This window comes from Myotis yumanensis, unplaced genomic scaffold (assembly GCF_028538775.1).
Source record: "Myotis yumanensis isolate MYYU_CA2020_CCGP unplaced genomic scaffold, mMyoYum1.0.hap1 SCAF_4, whole genome shotgun sequence".
NCBI lineage: Eukaryota > Metazoa > Chordata > Mammalia > Chiroptera > Vespertilionidae > Myotis > Myotis yumanensis.
The window spans coordinates 10,989,644-11,016,459 of NW_027223755.1; the positions used below are offsets into that span (position 1 = coordinate 10,989,644).

A 26,816-nucleotide genomic window follows, 5' to 3' on the forward strand; every position below is an offset into this window, starting at 1 on the left:
AATATTCATGTTAATGTTAGCATTATTTTTATGGTAATTGGCCATTTAAAATGCAGATGTGTTCTTACAGATCTGCTCTAATACTGGTGAGTGCCATGGACACTCATTTTCAGAATGCTATTTTCTTTGTAAGAGACTTGTGTGGATTCAGCTTCCGATTAGTCATATAATGAATAAAACACGAAAATGGGATGCTATTCTACCATAGTTTATAAAATTTGGAGCATTATCTTTTTAAAAAATATGTTTTTATTGATTTTAGAGAGAGAGGAAGCTAAAGGAATAGAGAGATAGAAAAATCGATGAGAAACACTGATCGGTTGCCTCCTACACGCCCCCTAACTGGGGATTGAGCCTGCAACATGGGAATGTACCCTGACCAGAAATGGAACCAGTGAACACCTTAAAACATTTTTTAAAAAAATTGATTTCAGAGAAGAAGTGAGAGAGATAGAAACATCCATGATGAGGGAGAATCATTGATTGGCTGCCTCCTGCATGCCCCACACTGGGGATTGAGCCTGCAACCGGGGCATGTGCCCTGACAGGGAATCAAACACTGACCATCTGGTTCATAGGTCAATCACCCACTGAGCCACACCGGCCAGGCTGAGCATTCTTCTAGGCTTTTCATTTTCCTAATAGAAGGGTTCTCACTGTGATTGCCTACAGAATACTTTATTAATTTTTAGAAGTTTGGAATATCGTCACCTGAATCATTTATGAAAAGAAGAGAGAACTGATTTGTAAACTTCATTTCCTAAATTTTGTGATTTCTCCCACATACAACTTCCTGGAGCTCGCATGACTAGGAGGCTATGATATTATTGCCAAGAAGCTGGGAAGCATGAATCATCCAATCAGAGAAGAGTGTTCCAGAAAAGAAAATTTCCAGATAGTTAAGGCTTTTACCCTTTCGCCCTTTGAAAGCATTTAAATATATTTCAAAATAACCATTTCTTACATCACTTGTAAATTTTCCTGATATTTTAAGCAATGTTCACAACATTTTTAAAGGTGTCTTTCAGTGTTTGCCAGGATTTCTGTGTTTGTTTTGAAGCACTAAAATATTTGGATGAAAAATATGGAGGAATTAAACACAAATGTAATTTAAAAACAATAAGTTTAGGTAAACTGGACGCAAAATGGCACAATTATCATCTTCCATTTGAGCCCCACGTGGTCTGCGAATGCTTACTGCCCCGCAGGAAACCTGAGCTGTGCATCCTCTCTGGGCACCATGATTGTGTGATTCGGCGCCTCCTCGGCTTTTACGGCGCCTACTACCCGCAGTTCTCCTGTCTGTAGGGCCGGCCAGCTTTACAATCTGCCAGCCAGATGACGTCAAAACAGAAGGAACTCTCATTGAATTAAAAACACATTTTAGAAATTGTTCAAAATTCAGAGGGGCCCAGATGCCAGATAGGAGTCCTCCACCACAGCCTGAGCTAAACCCTCTGAAGGCCGGCTCTGCCGATGAGGTGTGTTCCTCCGCTGCTAGACGGCCTTGCGCCACGTGGCAGGCTTTCTGGTGGCTGACCGTGGTTTTTATATTTTCCTGTGCCTGCTCTTGCTTGCAGATGCTGTTTCTCACTATGCAACTGCTTTTAGCAGCTCTGCTTCTGCTTCTAATATGTTGCTTTTCCACTAAATTTGAAGGTGAATCTTAATTCAGGATTCCGAAAGATATTATCACTAGCAATCTGAGCTCCAAGTAAGAGAGGTAGTTCTGTCAATAACTAAAAATAATTCAGTGTTCTCATGATCAGCCCATTACTGGGAAATGGGAAAAAAAATTACAACATTAAAATGAAATCAGTATTTTATGTTCTCATTGGGGAAAAAGTTAAAATAATCTATTTGCCTCATTTAATATACATCTTGGGTCTTCTCTAAACATCCCTTAATAAAACTATGATACTGAAGTTAAAGATCACTTTTCATTAAATATGTTAATGCGTTTTAATAATAGCTTCTCCCCAATTTCTTAAATAACATTCAAAATTTAGTTCATTAACTTTAATAACTTGGTGAAGTAGGAGGACAGTGAGAAGCCTTTTAAAATGAGTATACTAATCTAGCATAGTTTCACTTGGCAAAGCTTAAGTGGTGAATGGAGAATATAATCATCTATCTCATATTATCATCTGAATATACATTTGTTTCCTTTAAGTGAAATATTAGTATAGTCAAAATAAAAAGTTGAAAATATTTTGTGTCAGTGAAAGACAAAAAAAATATGATTTCACTTATACGTGGAATCTGAAAAACAAAACAAACAAATGAACAAAATTTAAATAGATTCATAGATACCGAGAACAGACTGATGGTTGCCAGAGGGGAAGGGATTGGGGACTGGGTGAAAAAGGTTAAGGGATTGAGAAGTACAGACTGGTAATTACACAATAGTCATGGGAATGTAAGGTATAGCAGAGCAAATATAGTCAATAATATTGTGTAAACTATGTATGATGCCACTTGGGTAATAGAAATAGCAGGAGGAACGCTATGTGAAGTATATGATTGTCCAATCACTATGCTGAAGCTAATACAAAATAATATGAATATAAACTGTAATTGAAAAATCAAAAAATCAAAAATGGTTGATACTTGCTTCAGCTGTATATCAAATTGCATTTCAAGTCACACTATCAACATCCTTAGTTAAAAATTCGTGATTTACCTCATTTCATACATTCTTGAGAAGGAAAAAGAAGTCTGACTTCACTAATGTTTATTTAAAGACACTTTGTTACCCTGGTAGCTAAGGCACAGTACATAAGAGACATTCTCAATAATGCACTCCAAGTTTACTAACAGAGAGCTTAATGGAAGACATACATGCTCCCTCCATTTTATTTTTCCATCCCCTCTTGCTCTATATATTTGCCGATTCTCTAACATCTATCTTCTTATAGAGTCAGGCCTCATAATTCAAAGCCCCAAGGGCTCTCCATTCTTACCAAACCATGCACTGATTCTTGTCAGATTAGTGGATCCCTGCCTGACCAGCTTCTGCCCTGTGAATGTGCTTAGCAGTATGTTTATGTCTTATGACACAAAGGACATCAATACAGTACAGCAAACCCACTTGGAAGAGAACTGGAGGGAGTAGGGTTCAAATGAAAATTCAAACATTTCTAAAAAATTAAATCTATATATTAATCAATAAATAAAATAGTGGGAAATGCAATGAGCCATTACGAGAATCTGTTAGATGTGCAATACATGATTAAGTGTAAACTGTAAAGTACCAAATGAAGGGGTGGCGAGGATGAATCTTTAGCACTTTGCACACACCTGAAACCATGAACACCTACAATAAAGATGCAGGGAATTTCAACATATAACAGAGAACATGGGTACAGAAAGTATCACTTCGTGAAAAGGGATACTGTATCACCCAGTGGGATATATTAAACTATAAAGGCAGAAAATCAGTGGTTTAAGATACTTACAATTAGCAAAATTATATTTTTCTCCTGAGTTAAATTAACATCTTCAAACTCCCTCTCTTTACTTGTGACTCTCTCTATAACAGTACTTACCTAATATAAAAACAAGTTCCCAGCTGAGAATGTAAACTGTCATCATTCTGCCAGGAGCCTAATTTGTTAGCAACTCAAGTGGCCACATGATGCTAACACCAGGGCTACCGCACCACTGTTTCCCTAGGAGAGAATCCCACAGACAGCCCCTGTCCTAGGATCTTCCTGGCCAGAGAACGTTTGGTGGCACTAGCTGGCACTCTGAGTGGGATAAATTCAGCTCCCAGAAAGAAAAAGGATATGGTATAGCGGAATCAGAAATCTTTCCAACTAATTAAGGAGCCATGTGGGAGTTGTGCTGGCGGCATTCTCATTTGTAAAGGAAGGAAAGACGCTTTTGCGAATAATAAAGAAAAGCAAGGGAAACAGTTTGCTGAATGCACATGGATTTAGAGCTGAGTTTTCCCCCTAACAATGTTGCCCATGAAAATGAGGTATCAAGCTCTTTTTCATTTAAGCTCCGGGTCGATATGATTTTCAAAGGTCAAGATCAATATAACATCAAAGACCCTTTGTCCTCTGAAGACAAATACTATCAGAGCCTCCAAATCAATAAACCAAATTAGCAGCTCAACTAGCTAAATTTCTTGATATAATGAAGAAAGGTTGCAAAAGAGGCGGTGACTGTTGCTTCTGTCTTTTTAACTGAATAATAGGATTATTTATAAACCATTGTGGCTATCACTCAAAATGTTTCCTCTTTGCTTTGCCATTACTCTGGTAAAATATATTTTCTAAAATTAAAGACTCAATTACATGAGGGCAGCAACCTGCTCCCCCATCCACCTTTTTGAGACAGTGGATCCATCGTGGCCTAAAGGCACACATGCTCCCGATCAACCCAGCAACTAAGAAATCTCTTCACCCGGATGAAAGACACTTAGATAATAACACACCTGTAACTTACAGGGAAATCAAGGCCAGAATTCCAGAAGGGGAAGCATATTGAAAATTTAGTTTCTAAAGTGATGTGTTTATGTCAAACACATGTATACCTACACCTGCCATCAATTGCTGTAAAACCTGAGGCAACATGTTTACAATAGCTATATATATAAAAGCCTAAACAACTGGCCAACCCGCCCACTGGCCGACTGGCCAACTGGCCAGTAGCTCTGATGCACCATGACCATCAGGGGGCAGACACTCAATGCAGGAGCTGCTGAAAGGTAGTCACTTGGCAGCAGTGGTTCTTGGGTAACACACCCAGAACCAGAGAGGAGGGAGCCCGATACCAGGGTATGTCACCTGAGAACCACCCTGTAGCAATTTGGGACCCTTCAGGGGATGTTGGAGAGCCAGTTTCAGCCCAATCCCTACAGGCCAGGGCGAGGGACCCCACCAGTGCACGAATCTGTGCACCGGGCCTCTAGTGTTTACATATGCCTCAATAAAATACATAATATATATTTTAAAAGATGCTTTCATGTATACTCAAGTGACAGCATTCAGAAAAACACAAATTATGACCCCCTTCTTCTCATTTATGCTAGAATAAAGGCTGGACACCTGTAATCACTCTTATTCCTCAGGGTCCCATGTGAGTACTATTGTATCCTCAGCATCACTGTACTGAGGTTGCTATGTATGGGGCTGAAATTCACATCAGCAGAGGCACAGATCTGGCCACCATGATGCTTATTCTCCCTTGGACAGATAGAATACACACAACCAACAGATTACTATGGGTTGGAATAACAAGGGAAGACGTCACAGCCTTCCAGAGAGAAGGACAGAACAGAAACACACAAAAACATCATCTCTTCAATGTGACCTTTTCTCCTTTCTCTCCTTTTGATTGAAGCTGGCCTCATTCAGCACCTGACTCACCTGCCTCCTTCTCCCTTGCACATTCACTCCCTTAATCATTAAGCCCTCAGGACAATGTGGTTCTGATCTGCATCAGACAGTCACAGTAACAAAGCCCAGGGTCTGTTGATCCCAAACACAGTTTCAGTCAAACTAGAGACAATATCTAGGCCTCAGTTGTGTTTCAGCTCCAGGCCCAGAAAATTGACGAAACCAGATGAAGCAACAACAGGCTGATGTCAAAACCAGATGTAATGACCAATGACCCCCTATTGCAGTGCCAACCAATCAGTAGAAACCATGACCCTAACTCCCTTAGTCACCATGACTGATGCCCCCCCGAGCCCCAATATAATCCATCCCCTGGAAGCCGTCTGGGAGCCAGGTCTTTGAGCATTAGCTCACCTGTGTCTTTAGTGTGGGCCGCCTCCTCAACTAATAAACTCTTCTTTGCTGCAAACTTTTGTTCTTATCTGATTGGGCTTTGATGTGTGTAAGGAAAATAGACCCTTTTAGTCCAGTAACAAAACCTATGTAAACAGTGAAGGGGGTACAAGCATGGAAGGGGTTAGGAAGAAAGGAGGGTCAGGTCAGAAGCATTTGGTTTGTTGAGAGAACAATAATTGTAATTGTCTGGCTAGAAAATAGAGAGTTTAAAAGTTGATTTGGGACCGCTCCACGTCCACCCAAATTTTTCCTGAAGGTCTTATTACGGGGGAAACAAGAATACTAACCATAATCACTTTATTTGCAATGGCCTGAAGTGTGCTTTATTGCAAACAGGACTTGAGTGGATTGAAAAGGAGAGCAGGGCTTGGTCCCAGCCTTTGTCTCTGGTTTTACCACTAGCTTTTACACATTTGGAAGATTAGACTGATTTTAAAAAATGATTTCTACAGAATAAGAAATGCATGTGATAGTCCTGATTATAGTCCTTCATTTACAAGGAAAGACTAAGGATTGATGGCTTACCAATTTAAACCTCAGAGTGAACTCTGGAGCCAGAATTAGGTGAGCTGAACACCAGCACATTCTGAATGGCTACTATAAAAGGTATTCATTGGAGCTTGCTTCTTTTACATAAAAAATGTTACTAATGAATATATGGCAGTGAAAATAATATCAATATTAATTGATTAGGCATTCGTGGCAGATGGTTCTGATAACTACAAAATAAGAGGTTCCTCAAAAAGTTAAACTTAGAATAATGGTATGACCCAGAAATTCCACTCCCAGTGTGCTTGCCCTCTATTAAGCACTTGTAAGATGAAGAGGTAAAAAGTTAAACAGAGTCAAATATGTTCTGATGGAAGAAGATTTGATTTTGGGTGTTGGGCACACAATGATGTGTCATAGAATTATACACCTGAAGCCCATATAATCCTATTAACCTACATCACCCCAATACATTTAATTAAAAACCAAAACTTGATGATTTAAATTATGGCAAATATCATAATAGCTTTCTTTGTGAATGTCTATGATTACATCATTGAATGAATTAGGTTTCTAAGTTATACCTGGTTCATATAGTTGATCTAAACACACAGAAATGGTGAGTCCACTTAATATGCAATATAATGGTAATAAATGCCATCCTGGGATTTGGAGCCTCATTTGTATTTGAGAAAATAGTTGTAATGTTGTGGACAAAAAGGAGGTAGGAAAAGAGCATTTTTATGAAAAACAATATCAACCAGAAGGGAAAAAGAAAGAGCTTAATAGAAACATATACTGTGTTGTAGTCTTATCTTAAATCCCCATAAATTTAGCCCCAATTCCTTTAAGGTTCAATTTTTAGTCAAAGTCACAGTTGAATTCATTCTCTTGTCCATCACTATGGGCTTTGTTCTTTACAATTTAATTGGAGGCTTTGTATTAAAATGAACCTCAAAGCAATTCTGATGGTTCTTTTTTTTTCATTTCTTTAGTAATAAAATACCACTTGCTTTTATAACAGTGGGTGGCCATGTAATTTCCTTCAAGAGAAATAAAGTACGTAGGTTCCCTTTCTCCCATGGCGTGAGTACAGTGTTAAAAACTTTCACAAATGAAACTGAAATGACCTTTGGCTATTTTGTAAGGAATTAGAAGTCTAAGCCGTGACCTCTCAACAAAGCAGTGATCTAGAACTATTTGAACTGTTACTTTCAGAAATGCTCTTTGGCAAGGTGTATACTACATATTCTCAGGTTCAACAGAGCCCCTATAGAGTAAATTATTCCTTCAGTGATGAAATATTCTTATTTATCTTTCAGAGCATTACTTATGTTTAGTCAGGAATGTAAGAACTGTCTGATGGTCCAAGGTCTAGCCTCAGCCAAAGTTGTTCAGCACATGAAAAAAAAATCCTAGAATAAATAATTGCATATAGCTACTTTTACTCCCTCTTTTGGGCAATTTCGAGCGGCAAACATTTTAATTAACACATGGTGTATATGAATGCATGATAGCAGCTGTTAATATGCATGTTTAAGACTGAGAGTGTGATGACTTATCTAGACACAAGGGCAACATATGTTGAGCTAAGCATACGGATTGTAATATGAACTACGATGCTAACACACAGAGCACAGAGGGACACAGGCAATGGACGCCTGTCCCCATTTAATCAGCTAACATTTTCTAACATCTACTAGAGAAGGCTTTCTATTATTTTAACTGAGGAACATGAACCTTGATAATACCTTAAATCAGCTTCAGACTTTTTAAAAAAATACGTTTTATTGATTTTTTACAGAGAGGAAGGGAGAGGGATAGAGATTTAGAAACATCGATGAGAGAGAAACATCAGCTGCCTCCTGCACCCCCCCCCCCCAACTGGGGATATGCCCACAACCAAGGTACATGCCCTTGACCTGAATTGAACCTGGGACCCTTTAGTCCCTAGGCCGACACTCTATCCACTGAGCCAAACCGGTTAGGGCAGCTTCAGACATTTTGAAACATGTAACTATTTTTCCTGTGAGTGCAAATTCAGAGTATTTTTTTTAAAAAAATGTCATTCAAGAGAGAAATTGGGAATGAAAGCTATCAGGACCATCTTGACGAAACCTCAAAATATCGAAACAGATTGTGTTTTCCTGCTTTAAACATTTTATCTCATTACACATTTAATAGAAGAGATGGTTTAGTTAACTTGAACGCTATTAGTTAAATTTACAAAATAGCTGGTTGGAGATATTAGAGAGAAAACACATTACCTTCTCTTGGTACTGCCGTCTGGAGGAATCCAGAGACTGGATTAAAGCCGTGGCGTGGCCCACAAACATGGCGTAGCAGGTGGCCCCCACGATCATGCTCAGCATGGTGATCCACAGGTCCGACATGCTGACGGGGGCCTGCGCGCCGTACCCGATGCACAGCATGTGGCTCATGGCCTTGAAGAGCGCATAGGAATACTGCTTTCCCCAAGAGTCATTCTGGAACAGAGGAGAAAGAGAACATGGACTGAGCCAGCCGGAGAGCAGAATAAACCGTGAGCATGGTCTTACACGGGAGTATTCCAGTCACTGAGCGTGGAGACACCTGGGAACGCAGCATTTGCACAGGTGTCTCTCCTAATGGCTCATAGACAGACTTGATGGTTTTCCAAGCCTGCCTGACACTATGAATTAGACATAGTCCACTGTTAGACATGCCTTTCTATTCAGTTTTAGGTTTGTTGTTTTTAAAACTAAAATCACTTTTGGGACAATGGTGTGGGCATCACATAAAAATGCCAAGGATGAATGCTGATGAGCTCACTTCAGTTTCCAGGAAATCTGGCCTTTCTGAAGTCTTTAATCTTATATTTCTTATATTTGTGAAGTCCTTAATCTTACATTTCTTAAATAAAAAAAGTAAGCATTTTGAAATACAGATATGATAAATGGAAAGATTTCCCTACAAATGTCAGGGTTGATGATAAATCTCATTGGCTTTTTTAAAATTACTAAAATAGATTAAAATAAGCAAATAACATCTTGGCAAATCTCTGGGGAAAAAAAAGATGACTTCTTAGATTAGTTATTAGATGCAGTTTATGATGTCATTTCAAAAGTTTATTCCAAGCTCAACTCTCCAAAAATAAGCTGTTCAATATACCTTATCTACCCTTTGATAAAATTATTATTATTTTTTGTTTAATTTGCATCAAATTCCCTAGGCCCGGACTTACATAATTTACGAAGCCCACTATAAACTGAAAGTTTGGATGTTTTAGTTCAAAACTCAGAAAAAAGAAAAAAAATTGTTAAAGATAAAATATATAAATATTTTTCCTTTAAAATATATTATTACAAATCTTAACGGGGTAATAGTGACTGATTAGTAACAACAGAAAGGTACATGTTTAAAAAATAATATTGTGGTATGATTATATATCATACAATAAATAATAATACTGTGTTATTGTGATATCTTGATTGATCACACACTTTTTCTGGTTTATTTTCTGCAAAGTCACTTCCTAGGTATCAAAATTCATTTAATTAGTAATTTCATTTTTAATGATAAAATTGAAAGTGGCATCAGTTGCTTTTGGCTAATAAGATCACAAATAATTCTTGATGATTTTTTTAATTTCAAGAAAAATCTTTTTGTTGATGCAACTTTTTCTGGAGTTATTAAGAGTATTCTGTAGGCTGCAATAACATTGGGATAAATTTCTGATAAATTATTTATAAACATATAAATATTAGTACACTGGAGCTTATTCTCATAGAATTTACCTACAAAGATAAAACACTTCGTACAAGTCAGTTTCATGTATGTGTAAATGTGATTTTTAAAAAATTAATCTTTGTATGTTAATTATAGTTTAAAATGCTAATTATAAAAAATAATAAAGATGTACCCTTCACCAATTTTCCCCAATAGTTACATCTATAATATAATGTCACAGTCAGGAAATTAACATGGATACAGTCCAGTGATCTCATCCACATTTTAATAATTTACATGTACTCATTTGTGTGTGTATTTAGTGTTATGCAATTTTATTGTCTGTGTAGGTCTATGTATTAATCAACACATTCAAGATACAGAACAACTGCATCCTTTCTACTGCCTTTATACTGAATTTGATGTAAATGTCTCAAAGGTATTTTAATATTTTCTCTAACATTTCCAGTAACTGGTTGAGGTCATACAGGAAACCACAAGTAGCTTTATGATTTGTATACAACCCAAAATTCCTGTTTACGTATTATTTTCCCTTATTTTCAATTACAAGAAAGAGTTTAATTTAAAAAATTGTCTTCCTTGTTAATAATTAGCTCATTTACAGCTTCACATGAAAATAGTGTTATGTTCCATTAAATGTGATGATCTTTGAATTTAGTCTGTATTTCTAGACTGGTGGATATTTGCTTTGCAATGTTGCAGATGTTTTCAAAACTGGGCATTGTAAGCAACAAAGAATTCTAATAACTCCCTCAAATGCTTTCTTGCAATGTCCATGTGTATTCTCTATTTGGTAATAATTTATTGGCAGAGTTTATTTCCTGCGCTCCGCAGACACAGCCTTGGAACTTGGGCAGAGCATTTAATATTTGTGTAGAGACTGCAGGAATAGGCTCCTGGGAGTGACAGGCAGCTGGCCTCTCGCCGTGGGTTCTCTCCCAGTCTGCCTCGGGGGAGCCCCCCCATCTCCTTGGCGGCCACTACTCCTGCTGCAGCTGCCATTGCCACTGCTAGCCTGGTGAGCTCTGCTTTGGTGGCGCTGGGGACACACAGCATCCCAGACTGCTGAGGCATGCCTGTGTGAGCCTGCTGCCTGGCCAACTGCTGGCTTTGCACTGCCTCCTGTGCCTGCAGGCCTGGCCCTGTGCGTGCGCCCAGCTGCCCCCTGCGGCCTCTGCTCATCATGTCCATGCCCCACTGTCCCAGGGGACTGAACTTGCAAAACATAAAATAAAAAATAAAACAATTAAGAATTTCAAGATAGCAGCAGCAGAGCATTAAACCAAACACAGGGTCCTGCTGACAGTGTCCTTGAGCAACTACAAGGTCATACCCTACCCACACGCCCAGAAAGCCATTCCTGCCTCAGTCAATAACTCTTGCATGATCAGAGATGTTTAAAGTTATTTTTTAAAATATTAAATATATGTGGATATTTTGTTCATATTGTAATGGGGTTTTCCAAAATCAAATTTATAGAATATAAAAATTGAACATGACTTTGGGTGTGATGGGCACACAGTGCAATATACAGATCATGTATAGGTTAATCTTATTAACCAATGTCACTCCAATACATTGAATAAAATAAATAACGTTGACTAGTCTAATGTGTAGCATGCGTTCATCACCAAGTGTGCCCTTGTGTTAACATGTTAGATCTCCCGAGCTCATGCGTCTCATTCTTGCATGTATCTTCCTTTACCCTCTGGAGGGTTCCAAAAAAGCTTGTCAATTAGAAGCCCAATAAACAAACTGATAAGTAACAAAAATGTCTTGGTGGCCATTTGGAAACAACCAAATTGTCCTTTGATAGATGATTGGATAAAGAAGATGTGGTACATACATACAATGGAATACTACTCAGCTATAAGGAAAGATGAAATTCTGCCATTTGCAACAACATAGATCTTGAGAATATCATGCTCAGCGAAACAAGTCAGAAAATATTAACAACCATATAGTTTCACTCATATGTGGGATATAAAACTGAAAGCAACAAATGTACAAACAATAAAGCAAACAAACAAAAACTTGTGGACACTAACAATAGTATGGTGGTTACCGGAGGGAAGGGAAGTGGAGAATAGTAAGAGATAAAGGGGGCCAACTCTATGGCGATGGAAGAAGATTTCATTTTGGGGGGTGGGCACATAATGCAATGTTTAGGTGATGTACCATAGAATTATACACTTGAAACCTATATAATCTTGCTAACCAGTGTCACCCCAATAAATTTAATTTAAATAATTGAACATTATAAGGTTTAAAAGCCCAACCTTATAAACTTTGGACTTGCATGTAGATGCTGACAAAAATAACAGATCCCATTTGGTTGAAAGAGGTAAGTTTCATAAAGTGAAATTCACTGTTATTTACTTCTAAAATGAGGTCAAGCTGCCATTTATCTATCTATCTATCTATCTATCTATCTATCTATCTATCTATCATCTATCCATCCATCTACTTATCTGTCCATTTATCTACCTGAAGAGTTTCTCATAAATCAGCCAGTCTAAATTATAGAAAGATATGTAAGAGAATAAGGAATACCATAGGAAATGGAGTGGAGGCCAGAGTCAGAGGGGTGAGAATATTTTTCAACACGATATAGGAAGCTGCTGAAAGTTTTTCAGCAGGGAACGCTATCAACTGAACGTACTCCAGGAAGATTGATCCGGAAGAATTGTTGAGCAGTGGCTCTCCACTGAGGATAACTTTGTGGAGACAAGGTTACCATGGTTACCAGTCTGTATGCTGAAGATTCCGTGGTTTGAACCCAGGCCCTCTGGCTCTAAAGACTACGCTACTAACCACTACATGATGAAAGGACAGAACAGGGCTGATAACCGTGTTCCTAACTCCTCTTCAAGCAAAAGCCATAGAATGTATCAGTTGCTCAGCCAGCCCTTATCTCAGCCAATAGGAACGCAAGGAAACTAGCCCAAGGCCAAAAGTATGCTAGCCACCTCCTGTTTTTGTGTAACCAGACCCTAGCTGCACCCTGCCCTTGCGTCATTAGCCCCCCAGCCCTCACTCAACCAACTGGAATCGGCCAAATCAGTGGTCCGAGTGAGCCCCCACCCCCTGACCCCAAGCCCTATAAATTCTTTGTTCTTCCAAGACTCCGGGCTCTCTTGCTTCCTGACACTCCACTGCATCAGTGAGGGAGGCAGAGGGACCAAGCTAGCTAGGTTGAATAAAAATACTCTTTGCTTTTGCATCGGACTCGGCTCCCTGGTAGTCTGTCTTTGGGGATTTTGAAATCTGGGCACAACAATGATATGGCTCCTGGTTTTATAAACTTACCATACTGATAATTTCAAGAAAAATATTAAGGCTGAGAAATTAACTGCTCAGCCCAAATCTCACATTTAAACTCTTATTTAATATAGTAAATTAAAATAAAGCAAAGAGGAGACCTAAAGGAGGAAAAGCTAGGATCTGAGAGGGTTTTATGAAAATTCAGGGACATTTCTATTCCAAGTATACCATATTTCTTTTATTACGTGGCTATTCTCCTTTCATCTTTTAAAATGGACTCTATCCTATTTTAGTCTACATCAATAATAACACACACGGGAGACTATATACTCTAAGTGCTTTACCATATCATCTAAATGTTACCCACATACATACAACTTTGATCCCATTAAAAGTAAACAATAAGTTACCTATGAATTCTGATTTAATTAGGGTTTATCTTGTTTATAATTTTAGGTAAGGCTTGATTAACAAATTACTCTTTATAGATCAATTTCTTATTATTCAAAAGCGTTCACTCATTTAATTCATTACTTCTCTGAGGCATCATTGAAATTAATTACTTTTTGGGGAAGATACATTAAGCCAAATTAACAGGAACATACATAGGTAAATTTGATTATTCCATCTGGGAACTTTCATATAGAAAAAGGTATATTTTGAGTTTTCTCAAGGTATAACTTAAAATACTTCCTAGGCATCTGTTTTGACACCTTGCTTGTGTTGTTATTGAATTTGGGTGGGGGTGATGGGCTTTGGCAAAAAAGAAAAGAAAAGAAAAGAAAAGAACAACAACAAAAGAAAACATTTATTCCAGTGTCCTTAGATCTCCTAAAATAGGATATTGAACTCACATTAAGTCATTTATGTGAACAAAAAGTTCTCCAGTTCATCATCTTTCACTTGAACTGATTTTCTTGTTAATTTAGAAGCCAACATATTTTATTATTGAATACCCGAATTAACTCTTCTTTATCAATTGAAAGCAAATGTGAGCATGAATATGTTAAATAAGTAAAATCTTTGACTATCTGTATATAAGAGAACAGTGAGGATAGTAACAGCTGGTTTCTATCAATTTCACAGTGCTGAAGTATGACAGCCATGAGTATAGACTCTGGGAGCAAGCTTTATACTGATTAGTGATTGAAAGAGAATTACCACTGTTTTTAAGTATTAATTTGAGATTTGTTTGTTTTTTGAAATATATCCCCTAGAATTATTAGATTCATATATTTATTATGAACGGAAATATTTAAGAAACATCTTTGAGAATATTTGTATCTTAGCGGAATGAAACATTATTTGTGACTTTTTGTTACAGATCATATTAAGTTGTAATGTCAATGGTAAGAAAAGTGGAGGTCATCTCAATGAGGCCATGTTAAATTGAATTATTCAGTAGGAATATTATTCAATACAAACATTCCTATTCAGTAGAAATATATATGGCATTTCCCATAGTATAGTGCTGTGCAAAGCAAGCATTAACTCAAAGTATGCAGGAAGAAAGAGAGCCTACCACAGCGGTTCTCAACCTGTGTGTCGCGACCCCTTTAGGGGTCGAACGACCCTTTCACAAGGGTTGCCTAAGACCATCGGAAAACACATATATAATTACATATTGTTTTTGCGATTAATCACTATTCTTTAATTATGTTCAATTTGTAACAATGAAAATATATCCTGCATTATCAGATATTTACATTATGATTCATAACTAGCAAAATTACAGTTATGAAGTAGCAACGAAAATAATTTTATGGTTGGGGGTCACCACAACATGAGGAACTGTATTAAAGGGCCGCGGCATTAGGAAGGTTGAGAACCACTGGCCTACTAGTACCATATTTTTTGGATTTTACAATCTGTCAGCCTTGTTACATATGAGTACTATATTTCAAAATGTATTAGGAAGTACTGAATTATTTCCATCAGGTCACAAGACAGAAGCTCTTTTATTCTTAGAATCTATGTATGTATGTGTGTGTATGTGTGTGTGTGTGTGTGTGTGTGTGTGTATATATATATATATATATATATATATATATATATATATTCTTGATAGCAATATCTCCAAATAATTTAAATACCATGATTTCTATATTGCCCTGTCAGTGTAGCTCAGGGTTAAGTGTAGACCTATGAACCAGGAGGCCATGGTTTGATCCCAGGTCAGGGTGTGCAGGAGGCAGCTGATCAGTGATTCTCTCTCATCACTGATGTTTCTATCTCGCTCTCCCTCTCTTTTTCTCTCTGAAATCAATAAAATATATTAAAATGTTAATAAAATTTATTTAAAATAATACATAATTACATACATGTTTTTTCAGTTGGAGAAATTTATTTTTTCTTATTTGTAGTGTTATAATCTGCTTACAAGCATTTGTACCCGTGGCACCAATCCCTCTTCTCTACAGGAGGGATCACAGAGTTTCTAGGAGTGAAATGTAAAGTTGGTGCAAAACTAAACTTCTGTTGCCATATAAAGAATGATGTCTGGCCTGGTCTTTAGAGCTTAGTCTAGACTTGTTTTCTGGTCAATTAATCCCTCAAGTTCTAAGTGTACTCTTTCCTGCTTCAATAATGATGATCAAACACAAAATTTGCATTAAGTAGATTTGTAAATTAAAATTTAATGATGCTTGAGATAATGAATATTTTCCCCATATTTCTCTTAATGTTAGTGTGTTACTTTAGAATAAAATTGAAATAATCAGTAAATTATTTTTTTAATTTGGCATGTATATTAACCCATATTTTTATACTGAGTCCATTAATACTTATTATAGAAAGGCCCCAAATCAGACACAATTTTAAGATTTTTAAGTTAATTTTTATTTATTTTTTTTTATTATTTTTTTTTTTTAAATATATTTTATTGAATTTTTACAGAGAGGAAGGGAGAGAGATAGAGAGTTAGAAACATCGATGAGAGAGAAACATCAATCAACTGCCTCCTGCACATCTCCCACTGGGGATGTGCCGGCAACCTGGGTACATGCCCTTGACCGGAATCGAACCTGGGACCCTTGAGTCCTCAGGCCGACGCTCTATCCACTGAGCCAAACCGGTTTCGGCTTTAAGTTAATTTTTAAATTACAAGGAGCATTTAAGCAAAATATTTTCATTTGTTATCTCTTTTCTTGTTTGTACAAGTAAATATAAGCACACATACTTTACATATTTTTGCACATATAACTATTAGTAAACATATCTATCCTATATAATAAAAGGGTAATATGCAAATTGATCCTAAACGCAGAAAGACTGGGAATGACTGGTCACTATGACACACACTGACCACCAGGGGGCAGACACTCAATGCTCAGCCACAAGCTAGGCTGACGGCTGCCAGTACAGTGGTGGTGATGGGAGCCTTTCCCACCTCCTCAGCAGCACTAAGGCTGTCAGACTGCAGCTTAGGTCTGCTCCCCGCTGGCATGTGGACATCCCCTGAGGGCTCCCGGGCTGCCAGAGGGATGTCTAAGCCAGCAGGTGGACATCCCCCCGAGGGGTCCCAGACTGCAAGAGGGCATAGGCCAGGCTGAGGGACCCCCCCAAGTGCACAAATTTTTGTGCACCAGGCCTCTAGTAATATATAAAAGCCTAAGCGACCAAATGACCAGAACGATCGGTCACTATGATGTGCACTGACCACTAGGGAGCAGACACTCAACGCAGGAGCTGCCCCCTGGTGGTCAGTGTGCTCTCATAGCAGGAGCACTGCTCAGCTGAGACCCGTTCCGATGGCTCACCAGCCTGCTGGCAGCCACTCACTCCCTCAGAAGTCCTGTAGGTCCAATCTCCAGAGAACAGGCCAGGTACCAGCAGATCAGCGCCACCGGCACAATCCCAACAGTGCCGCCAGCCTCCTGGAAGTTGGCCTCGGGCACTGCAGCCACTTCCCCTCCCTTGATGCTCCACAAGGAAGAAACAATATAAAGGTGGCCACCAGGTGGCTCCCGACACAAATGTCAGCGGGATGGATCTGGATCCTGGGCTGGCAAGGGCGTCCCACTGCCCAACGGGTGGGCCAATGGCATTCCGGCCTCCCCCATTCCCCTAAGTACCCCACCCGTGCATGAATTTGTGCACCTGGACTCTAGTCTATATATATAAAAGCCTAATATGCTAAGTGTCCAACCCATTAGTCACTATGACGTTCATTGACCACCAGGGGGCAGATGCTGCAACTAGTAGGTTAGCTTGCTGTTGCGGTCTGGCCAATGGGATTGGGCATGACGGGCCAGACACACCCTGGAGCCCTCCCGCCGTCCCTCTCTGGCCTCGAAAATATTTCTTCTAATTAATTTCCTTTTAATGGGCATGAAATCGTGCACTGGGCCTCTAGTTTTATATAATGCATAAATATAAAGGAAAAATGTAAGTTAGTAACATACACTGAACACTTAACTCCCTGCAAAATAATATTACATCATCTCAATACTCCTCATAACATTCTCTAAACCCGATATTGTTCTTCAAGGTAAGAAATGCAGAGCTCAGAAAAATTAAGAAATTTACTCAAAGCCACACTTGTGGGTGCCAAAGCTGGAATTCAATTACAGGTCTGTTAGAACTACAATATAAATGCTCTCCATTCCAAATATCATAGCCACATAGTTCCTAACCATTTATATGAGTAAAATTCATGATCATTATAATGCAGTATTTTCAAACATTTTTTCCCTTATATATATATTTTTTATTTCTATGAAATACATTTAAGGACATCAATGTACTGAAACATTTGGTCTGTGAAATAGCAGAATCATTAGCACCAAAAGGATTCATGAGCTTGTATATATCATTAAAACAATAAATGTTAACTCTTGGTCATGGGTAAAGGTTTTTCCATCTTTACAAGCATTTTAAGAACATAACCATCACACAGACATTCTTCAAGTATTTGTTTTCAGTTCAACCAACAGAAGGAAACCTCTGCTCCACCGTTAGGGGATTTAGAGGAAAAATTATCTCAGGTTTTCATCAGAGAAAACCTCTAAGGGAAAATTCTCTGGAGAGTTCAAGGTCAATAAGATGATTCGGCCATCCAGTTGTATTTCATGTTTACATTTTCCTGTTAGCTGAGAGCTCTCAGAGCGCTCTCCTCCTTCCCCCCTGTCCCCAAGCCTGGGGTGGAGCCACCTATCCTGTCATTTAGTGGGGACAGTGCTCTGGAAGGAAATTCTTGCCTGAGGCTTAATCCTCCAGAGACCTCCACATGGAAGGTGCACGTGACACTGGGAGGCAGGTTCCATCCGAAACACCAGTTGGTCTGGGTGTTTTCACTCAGTGCCTGGCCAAAGTAAACTAAGCCGGGATGCCCTATGGTGCAAGTGCTATGGTTTAACCTGCACTTTTAAATTAATTTTCTGGATTTTAGTAAAACAGCTCTGCACTGCTGAGCTACAAATTAGTGGATCATCTCTTTTGATAGCATTCTCAAATAATTTACCTCTGCTCATTAAATCACGAGGCTTTAGCGTATTGGCCGTGTAAAAACTACTGAAATTAAAGGGAAAACAAAGAACCATAATCTTTGCCAGGCACAAACTTTGGCTCTTAGTAAAGAAGGTAGTACCATAGGCGGAAAAGGAGCGGGAGACATAAGAACATCTTTTCAGCCTGATTGGAACCCTTGGGTGGTTGTTGGTAATTATTAGTTCTATAAGAGTTTGTTACCATATAAAAGACTGAGGCATTTGCCCTGGCCAGCATGACTCAGTAGTTAGAGCACTGGCCCCTGAACCGAAGGGTCATGGGTTTAATTCCTGGTCAAAGTCATGTACTTTGGTTGCAGGTTTGGGGGTGTGTGCAGGAGGCAACCAATCAATGTGTCTCTCTCACATTGATGTTTCTCTCTCCCTCTCCCTCTCTTCCTTCCATTCTCTCTAAAAATTAATGGAAAGAATATCCTTGGGTGAGAATAAACACACACACACACACACACACACACACACACACACACAAAATGATAAGAGTCAGGCACTAGATATTTTTAGGTAATTTGCATATATGTCAATTATATGTCAATTTGTAGGACAGATGGTGTCATGTGGAAAGAATTTATACTTTTTATGAAGATAAATTGAGAGGCTTTATATAAAGTGGCTGTATATAAAAGAACTAATAAATGTGATGTGTTTAGTGTTTTCCACCTAAAGTAGTTTTGTAAACGAGGGTCTATACTTACTAATAATGTGTGCATGTATGTGTTTTAATTTAACAAACATATTTAGAGCACTTTCTGACTGCTAGGTACAATTCAAACCTCTACAAATATAAAAATTTTGAAGAATTTTATTAAAATCCAATGTTCAGAGTTAGGCATACTAAAATACAGAAAAATTTAAACCACGGAGAAGAGAAATGTGTAAGGTGACAAGCTCACCTAGTATTTGGTTATTTACACTGAGATTCAAGAGAGCTTTTCCATTATCACAGAGTCAAGCTCTCCCACTACAAATTCTGAAATCCTCCCTTTTAATGGTAGAATTTGCCCTTAGAATTGAACGTATCCATGTAGTTTTGATGTTATGGAAAAGAAACTTCTCTTTTTCTTTTTCAATTTGGATTTGCCACTGTGCCTGGTTTTCCACTACCAGAGGTAAGAAGAGATAATGAAATAAAATAAAAGAATCAATCAACTAAACTTTTGTTTTCCTATAGTAGATTGACTTTTATTCATACATTCATAGAAATTTTGGAACTCTAAGAGATCATAGCAAAAGTGCATTTTATTTTTCTATGAGCAAGCTGAGTTTCAGAATCCCCAGGATTATAAAATAAATACATAAGTAAATACATACATACATACATACATACATACATATATTTGAAGCACCTAACTTTGTTTTTATCTAATAAGCAAGGAATAATATACCTAAGGTCTCGTCTGGTTTGTCTAAGAATTGAAAAACAAATCTTTGTATCTCTAAATGCCTGACACTATCACTTTAACTTTTTTTGCATTATCACAGTAATAACCATAAAACCACCACCAACAAAAGTGTTGAGTTCAGTTTATGTAGATTTCTTACAATAAGAATCTAATAGGACCTGGTGATCATCACAACAGCCTTGTAGTAGCCAGCACAGCTTTCATTATGTTCATTTTGCTAACAATGATGAAGTTCAAAGTTTCTTTAATTTGCCCATGGCCTCACGGTAAGAAGCGGTATCTCTTCATTGGCCCAATGTGAAAACACTTTTAAACTGTACCTTCATAATTGCTATCCTATACTCTGTACACATATGGACATTTAAGAGGAAAAATCAACCATGGTCTGGTGAAAACATCTCCATTCTGAAGTGAGAGTACAAGTTAAATTATCACAATATTTCTGGGTACAATGATGCAGACCGCCACTCTACTGCTCTCTCTATTGCTCAACACTGGCAAAGGATTATCTATTTTAGGAAAATATACTCTTATTAGATCAGTGGCTAATTAAATATATAAAAACACCCCAGTAGGCCAGTGATTTTCAACCTTTTTCACCTCCTGGCACACACAGACTAATTGCTAATATTCTGTGGTACACCAAAAAATATACTGTATTTTTGCCAGTCTGGCAAAACATAGGTATAATTTTGATTCATTCACACCAACGGCTATTGTGTTCATTGCTGTCATTTTTTTATTTGACAATTTAAGGGAAAAGAGGTCAGTGCCCCTGACTCAACAGTCAGGTATTGCATGTTTTAAAAATTCTTGCCGCACACCGGTTAAAATTCTTGGTGCCTTAGGCTAAAGTTGTTTGAATCACTAGTTTAAAAGGTAAATAACACCAGGAAAAATTATTGTATTACATTATAAAATATTTTTACAATTCATCTTCTTATTTAGAGTGAAGAAATAAACACACAAATCAGCAACAGTACATGTTACTGAACTTTAGAGGCTTAACCTCCATTGAAGACAAGCAAATCAAGCCTTCAATTACATGCTAGAACATGGTGTATTGATTATGCAATCTAACAAGATAAGCCTAGGAAATCCTCCACCGTGTAAGGCTGTGTAAGACGCAGAAAGTATCGAGTAGTTATTTTTAGAAACCTACCCCCCAACTTAGAGCTCTTATCCTATAATGTGCATTCATTGTATTAGTAGTACGGCTTCTGTGTCAAAGGTACTGCTCTGACCAAATATTTTTCTTTGATTTCTAGAGTCACATAAGCCTTATATACACATAAGTTTATAATGTGTGGACTCCCCAATCTCAGGTACAACTTCAAAGAAAATTAAAATACCATGAAGTGAGGCAAGACGCAACACCTTGATCAGTCTACTCAAACCTAATACTGTTTTTAGTAGTACAGTTACTTAGAAAGATTAAAACCCTAGGGTCTCAGTTGTCTCTGATAAATCAATTCTCCACTCAAATTACATTGGAGTGTGTGTGTGAGTGTGTGTGTGTGTGTGTTTGTGTATGAGAGAGAGAGAGAGAGAGAAAAGAGAGGAGAGATTTCTTTTAAGACTCAGACTATCTTCTTTCAGCCATATCCTTGAATTCAAATATAGACTTATTTGGATATTCATAAGCAAGGAAATGATAACACAGAAAGAAAAGAATTCAAAAGAACCTTTTTTTTCTTATTTTCTCTCATTTTTTCCCTTTCTTTTAGCCTTTAAAAAAAACATATTTTTTATTGGCCCTAGCTGTTTGGCTCAGTGGATAGAGCACTGGCCTGTGGGCTGAAGGGTACCAGGTTCCATTTCTGTCAAGGGCACATACCTCAGTTGCAGGCTTGATCTCAGACCCTGATCAGTGTGCATGTGGGAGACATTCAATCGATGTGTCTCTCTCACATTGATGTTTCTCTCTCTCTGTGTCACTCTCTTTAAAAATCAATAGAAAAAATCCTTGGGTGAAGATTAAAAACGACAACAAAAAATAATAAATAAATAAATAAATAAATAAATTTTTATTGATTTCAGAGAGAAAGGGAGACAGAGAGAAAGATAGAAACATCAATTATGAGAAAGGATCATTGATGAGCTGCCTCCTGCAAGTACCCAACTGGGGACTGAGCCCACAACTCAGGTATGTGCCCTGAATGGGAATCGAACTGTTACCTCCTGATTCATAGGTTGATGCTCAACCACTGAACCACATGGGCCAGGCATTTTCGAGCTTTAAATTCTATCAACTTACAATAAGATTGAAACAATGGTGATTCAGACATAATTTCCAATTCTGGTAAACTCCTTTCAATTCATTAAAATTAAAACAAAAATAAATGGATAATTGTCCCATATTCAACTATGACATTGCCGTGGAAAGAAAATATTAATGTGAAGGTGGTTTCTTTTTTTTTTTTAAATCCTCCCCTGAGGATATGCTTCCATCATTGATTTCCAGAGAGAGAGAGAGAGAGAGAGAGAGAGAGAGAGACACATCAATGTGAGAGAAGCATTGATAGGTTGCCTCCACCCTGACACCCTGACCAGGGATCAAACACACAGCCTGTGTACCAGTATGTGCCTTGACTGAGAATCAAACCTGAAACCTTTCGGTTTATGGGACAACACTCCAACCAACTGAGCCACCCAGCCAGGAAGAAGGTGGTTCCCTCTGAACTGCAGTGGATTCAATTTGAAATCACACTGATGAGGATATTCTCTCTATATATTTTTATGGCATAGAAAACTAAGGTTATTTTACTTTTAGGAGAGGGGCAGTTTTTTCTCTCTATTTCTGTATGATACAAAATCCTATATAATAAAGAGCTAATATGCAAATGGCTGTCTCGCCCTCCTGCCCTGGCACCCTTGAGCCCTCACTCCAGGGCTGGGGGGCTGGGGGACCTGAGGCCGTGACCACCGCCCCAGCGCCGGGGCCGGGGGACCTGGGGATGCGCCCCCCCTACCAGGCGCCAGGGCCGGGGGACCTGGGGCTGGGCTGGGGGACCTGGAGTTGTGCATCCCAGCCCGGTGGTGCTTGACTGGGAGCTGAGGCTGCACTCCCCGCCCTGTGGGGCTTGATGGGGGTAGGGCCATCCGGGTCTGGGTCTCCTGCGATTTTGAGGTGCGAGTAGGTGGGCGGGGACTTGACTCTGGGTCCTGCAGCATGCCCCAGACTCTGACAGGGGGGAGATTTTTATATACATTTTATTAATTTTCTTTCATCTCTGACACTTCTATTATGGAGAAAGGGCAAATAGCAATATTAAAATATTTCCTCTAATTAATTCCCTTTTAATGTGCACGAATTTCATGGCACTAGTATCATAATGAAAAGGCAAATGCTACCAGAAATGGAGTGTTCCTTAGTTCTTTGGTAGAATTCCTTTTTGTGTCAAGTTCTAATATCACCTACTGCCAACCCCTCCTGCAGCTCTGACCACTTGGGTGTGAGGCATGATGATTGGTGTTTTCTGAGGGGAGCTGACACTGCTTGGTGCGAGTCCTGGAAAAGACTGACCTATCACATCCGAGGCAGAATGCCAGGTTTGTGGCACACTGGCAGGCTGACCTTCAGGAACACATCCACACAGGTCCTCGGCATGTCTTCCTTCACCTCGTGAGACATGGAAGGAAACGACAGGATGGCTTACTGCAAAGCCAGAGGATGTCTTAACAATTAGCAGCACGCATTTTTCAGTCCATAGGGATAGTTCAGAAATAAGTAAACATTCAAAGCTTAATGGTTTCTCTTGTGCACCACCTCCATGACTCATGCCAGATTTTCCCAAGCTGGTTCTAAAATGATGATCTGCTCCAATTCCACCCTCATATGTCTTTAGACACTAGTGACATAGGTTAACAAATCATCTCTGTGTATTTGGATATGGGTGTATGTGTCTGTCCACCCAGGCTTGCTTAGAAAAGGTGAAGAAGCATAGCGGTGTCCCTCTGCACCACCAGTGTGCTGTCCATGGGGGCAGTGTGATCCCTGGGCCCTGGATAGTGGAAACTGAAGAGGCAGTAAACCTCAGTGAGATGACTCCAATCACACTCAAGATGAAAACTGGGAAACAAGTACCCAATTCTCCAAGAAGAGAATCAAGATAAAGATTGGCCTACTCAAAATCTCTCCCATATCTTCTAAGTGGCTAGAAAGTCCTTTGAGTCTCTGTTTTACATAAGAAAGTAAAGTCAGTGGCATTGTCTCTGGAAGGTCACAGTTGAAATGCCTGTGCATCACCTATAAGTCAGTATCCAAATATCCTCTTGCCATGGCCTATGGGATCCTTGGCTGATCCCAATAGGGTTCAGGGTTGACTTCCAAGACTCTGAAACAGGGTCAGCAGAGGCTGGCTCAGGGGGGATAGAGCAGGTGGAGCATCCCTAACAAATTCTTTCTTTTGAGGAAAGGCAGGGCTCGAATGGCATAAATTTGAAAGAAAATATCAGAGGCAGGACCTTCCAATTGAAAAGAGACAAAATTCGAGTCAATGTGTATCAGACATATAAGAAGGCAATAGGCAGGTTGCTGTTGCTTTGGTATGTCCATGGCTTGCCTTTGGCTATCACTGAAAATGGGATGGTTCTCAGGATTCCTTTCCTTCTTCTCTTCCATTAAAGGGAAGTGGCATGCTGGATTAGCAGGGAGTTACCCTAGCAGGTTGGCAAACGGTTAAAAATCAGATCTGTTCCCATATGAGGAATAGAAGAGCTTAGATAAACGTAGAGGAGAAAATGAGTAACACACAAATGAGTAAATCCCAGAGCATTGATTATGCAAGATGAAATTGGAATCCAAGTAAGGGGGGTGGGTAGAAAGAAGTATCAAAAGAGGTCAGAAAGAAAAATATTAAAATCTTTCAATTTAGTTATTTCTATAAACTTACTAGACATGACTACTGTTCAAACATAGGTCAGGTTTCCCTGAAGAGGTAAAATGTAGTGACACTCTTTATAAAGCAGTAGGTGCCATGAAAGAATAAATGACAGTATTACTGTTAATATTATTAGTCAGCACTACACATTAGCAATGACATGGTTGCCTGTGTATCTCAATGATACTGCCAATTTGAGGATATTTATAATTGATTCTGGTTATGTATTTTCTTCATAGTTTGTTAGCTACACTACGCAGGGACAAATTGCATAAGTAAGATGAATTGGTATTTTGACAAAGTCAGCTAGGGAACTATGAGAGGCAGAAAAAAAAAGAATATTTAGTATCTGGAATGGCAAATATAATTACAGAATAAGAAGGGGCAGGACATTTAGGTTAGAGTAGTGATCTTGATAGCATTAACCATGCAGGAGAAAAAAATTATTTGATAGTGAACTAAGGCACTTTGAAAGGCAATCATCTACTAATTGGACTAAATATTTATAAAATGGGTTCATGGTAAAGTATCTCTTTAAGAAGTTAAATGGAAAAAAATCCCTATGAATATAGAATACAACTCACTCAACCTAAGCTAAACACAGAATTCATGTATCTCAAAGCCCAATAATTTGTCTTCAAAATTTAAGAAAACCACTGAGCCTTGTTGTACACTCTGGATATTAACAAATTAGGCTATTTGAAACAGCAAGAAGTTCCAGAAAACAAACCCTTATATTAAATTGTCCACTGTTATCCTATCAAAATATAAACCTAAAGACATCACCAGGGTTCTGACGCTATTCACTAGATTAAGCAGATATTCTCTGAATATTCTTATTACTATTGAGTGAACTATGACCATTCTTGTATCAAAAATGTCCATCAGTGACTTATATGAATAAAATCTTGGAAAAATATATACAGAGGGTGGGGAAAAGGTAGGTTTATGGCTGTGAGTCCACAAGGCACAGAGCTTATTTTCGTATTATTATTTATTAACTAGAGGCCCGGTGCACAGATTCGTGCACCGGTGGGGTCCCCCGGCCTGACCTGTGGGGCGATCAGACTGAAACCAGCTCTCCGACATGCCCCGAGGGGTCCTGGATTGCTAGAGGGTGCAGGCCAAGCCAAGGGACCCCAACGATGCACGAATCCATGCACTAGGCCTCTAGTATGCATGTAAGATCTTTGGTTAATCTCTTCCCGGTCTCCCCCTTCCCTCCTCTCCCCTTCCCTCTGAGATTCATCAGTCTGTTCCATGTTTCCATGCCTGTGGTTCCTGCTCCTGCATTGAGCATCTGCCTCCTGGTGGTCTGTGCATGTCATAGCTACCAGTTGGTTGGTTGACCAGTTCCTTAGGCTTTTATATATATGGATTACTGTATTATTTTCCATAGGAACAACTGTAAACCTCCTTTTGCTCCACCCTGTAAATGACTTAGTAACAGTGTTGTATCATGTTACCATAGCTACCTTGAATTATGTTAGATGTTGAAAAGCCACATGCCTGCACCTGAACCACAAAGGAAACCAGAATTTCTCTTTAAGATTCAGGGTATTTCCACTATGATTGTGATGTGAACTTTAAATTAAATTAAATCAAACAGATGCCCTTAGCAGTTGGAGCAACTACTCTCCCAATTGATATCTATACAGCAGATGGCACAAACAACTCAGCCTATATTTAAAAACTGTTATAAAAACTGAAATAATGCAGAGTCTTTCAAATGCATTTGGC

General features: G+C 38.7%; 1 protein-coding gene across 1 annotated transcript in view; it reads right to left on the minus strand.

Annotated features, from left to right (window-relative positions):
• HCN1 (hyperpolarization activated cyclic nucleotide gated potassium channel 1) overlaps positions 1-26,816 on the minus strand; it is a 302,469-nt gene that overhangs the window by 70,123 nt on the left and 205,530 nt on the right. The window contains exon 4 of the mRNA XM_070411883.1: positions 8,561-8,779. Coding sequence (XP_070267984.1) covers positions 8,561-8,779 — 219 coding nt within the window. The remainder of the gene's footprint in view (positions 1-8,560; positions 8,780-26,816) is intronic.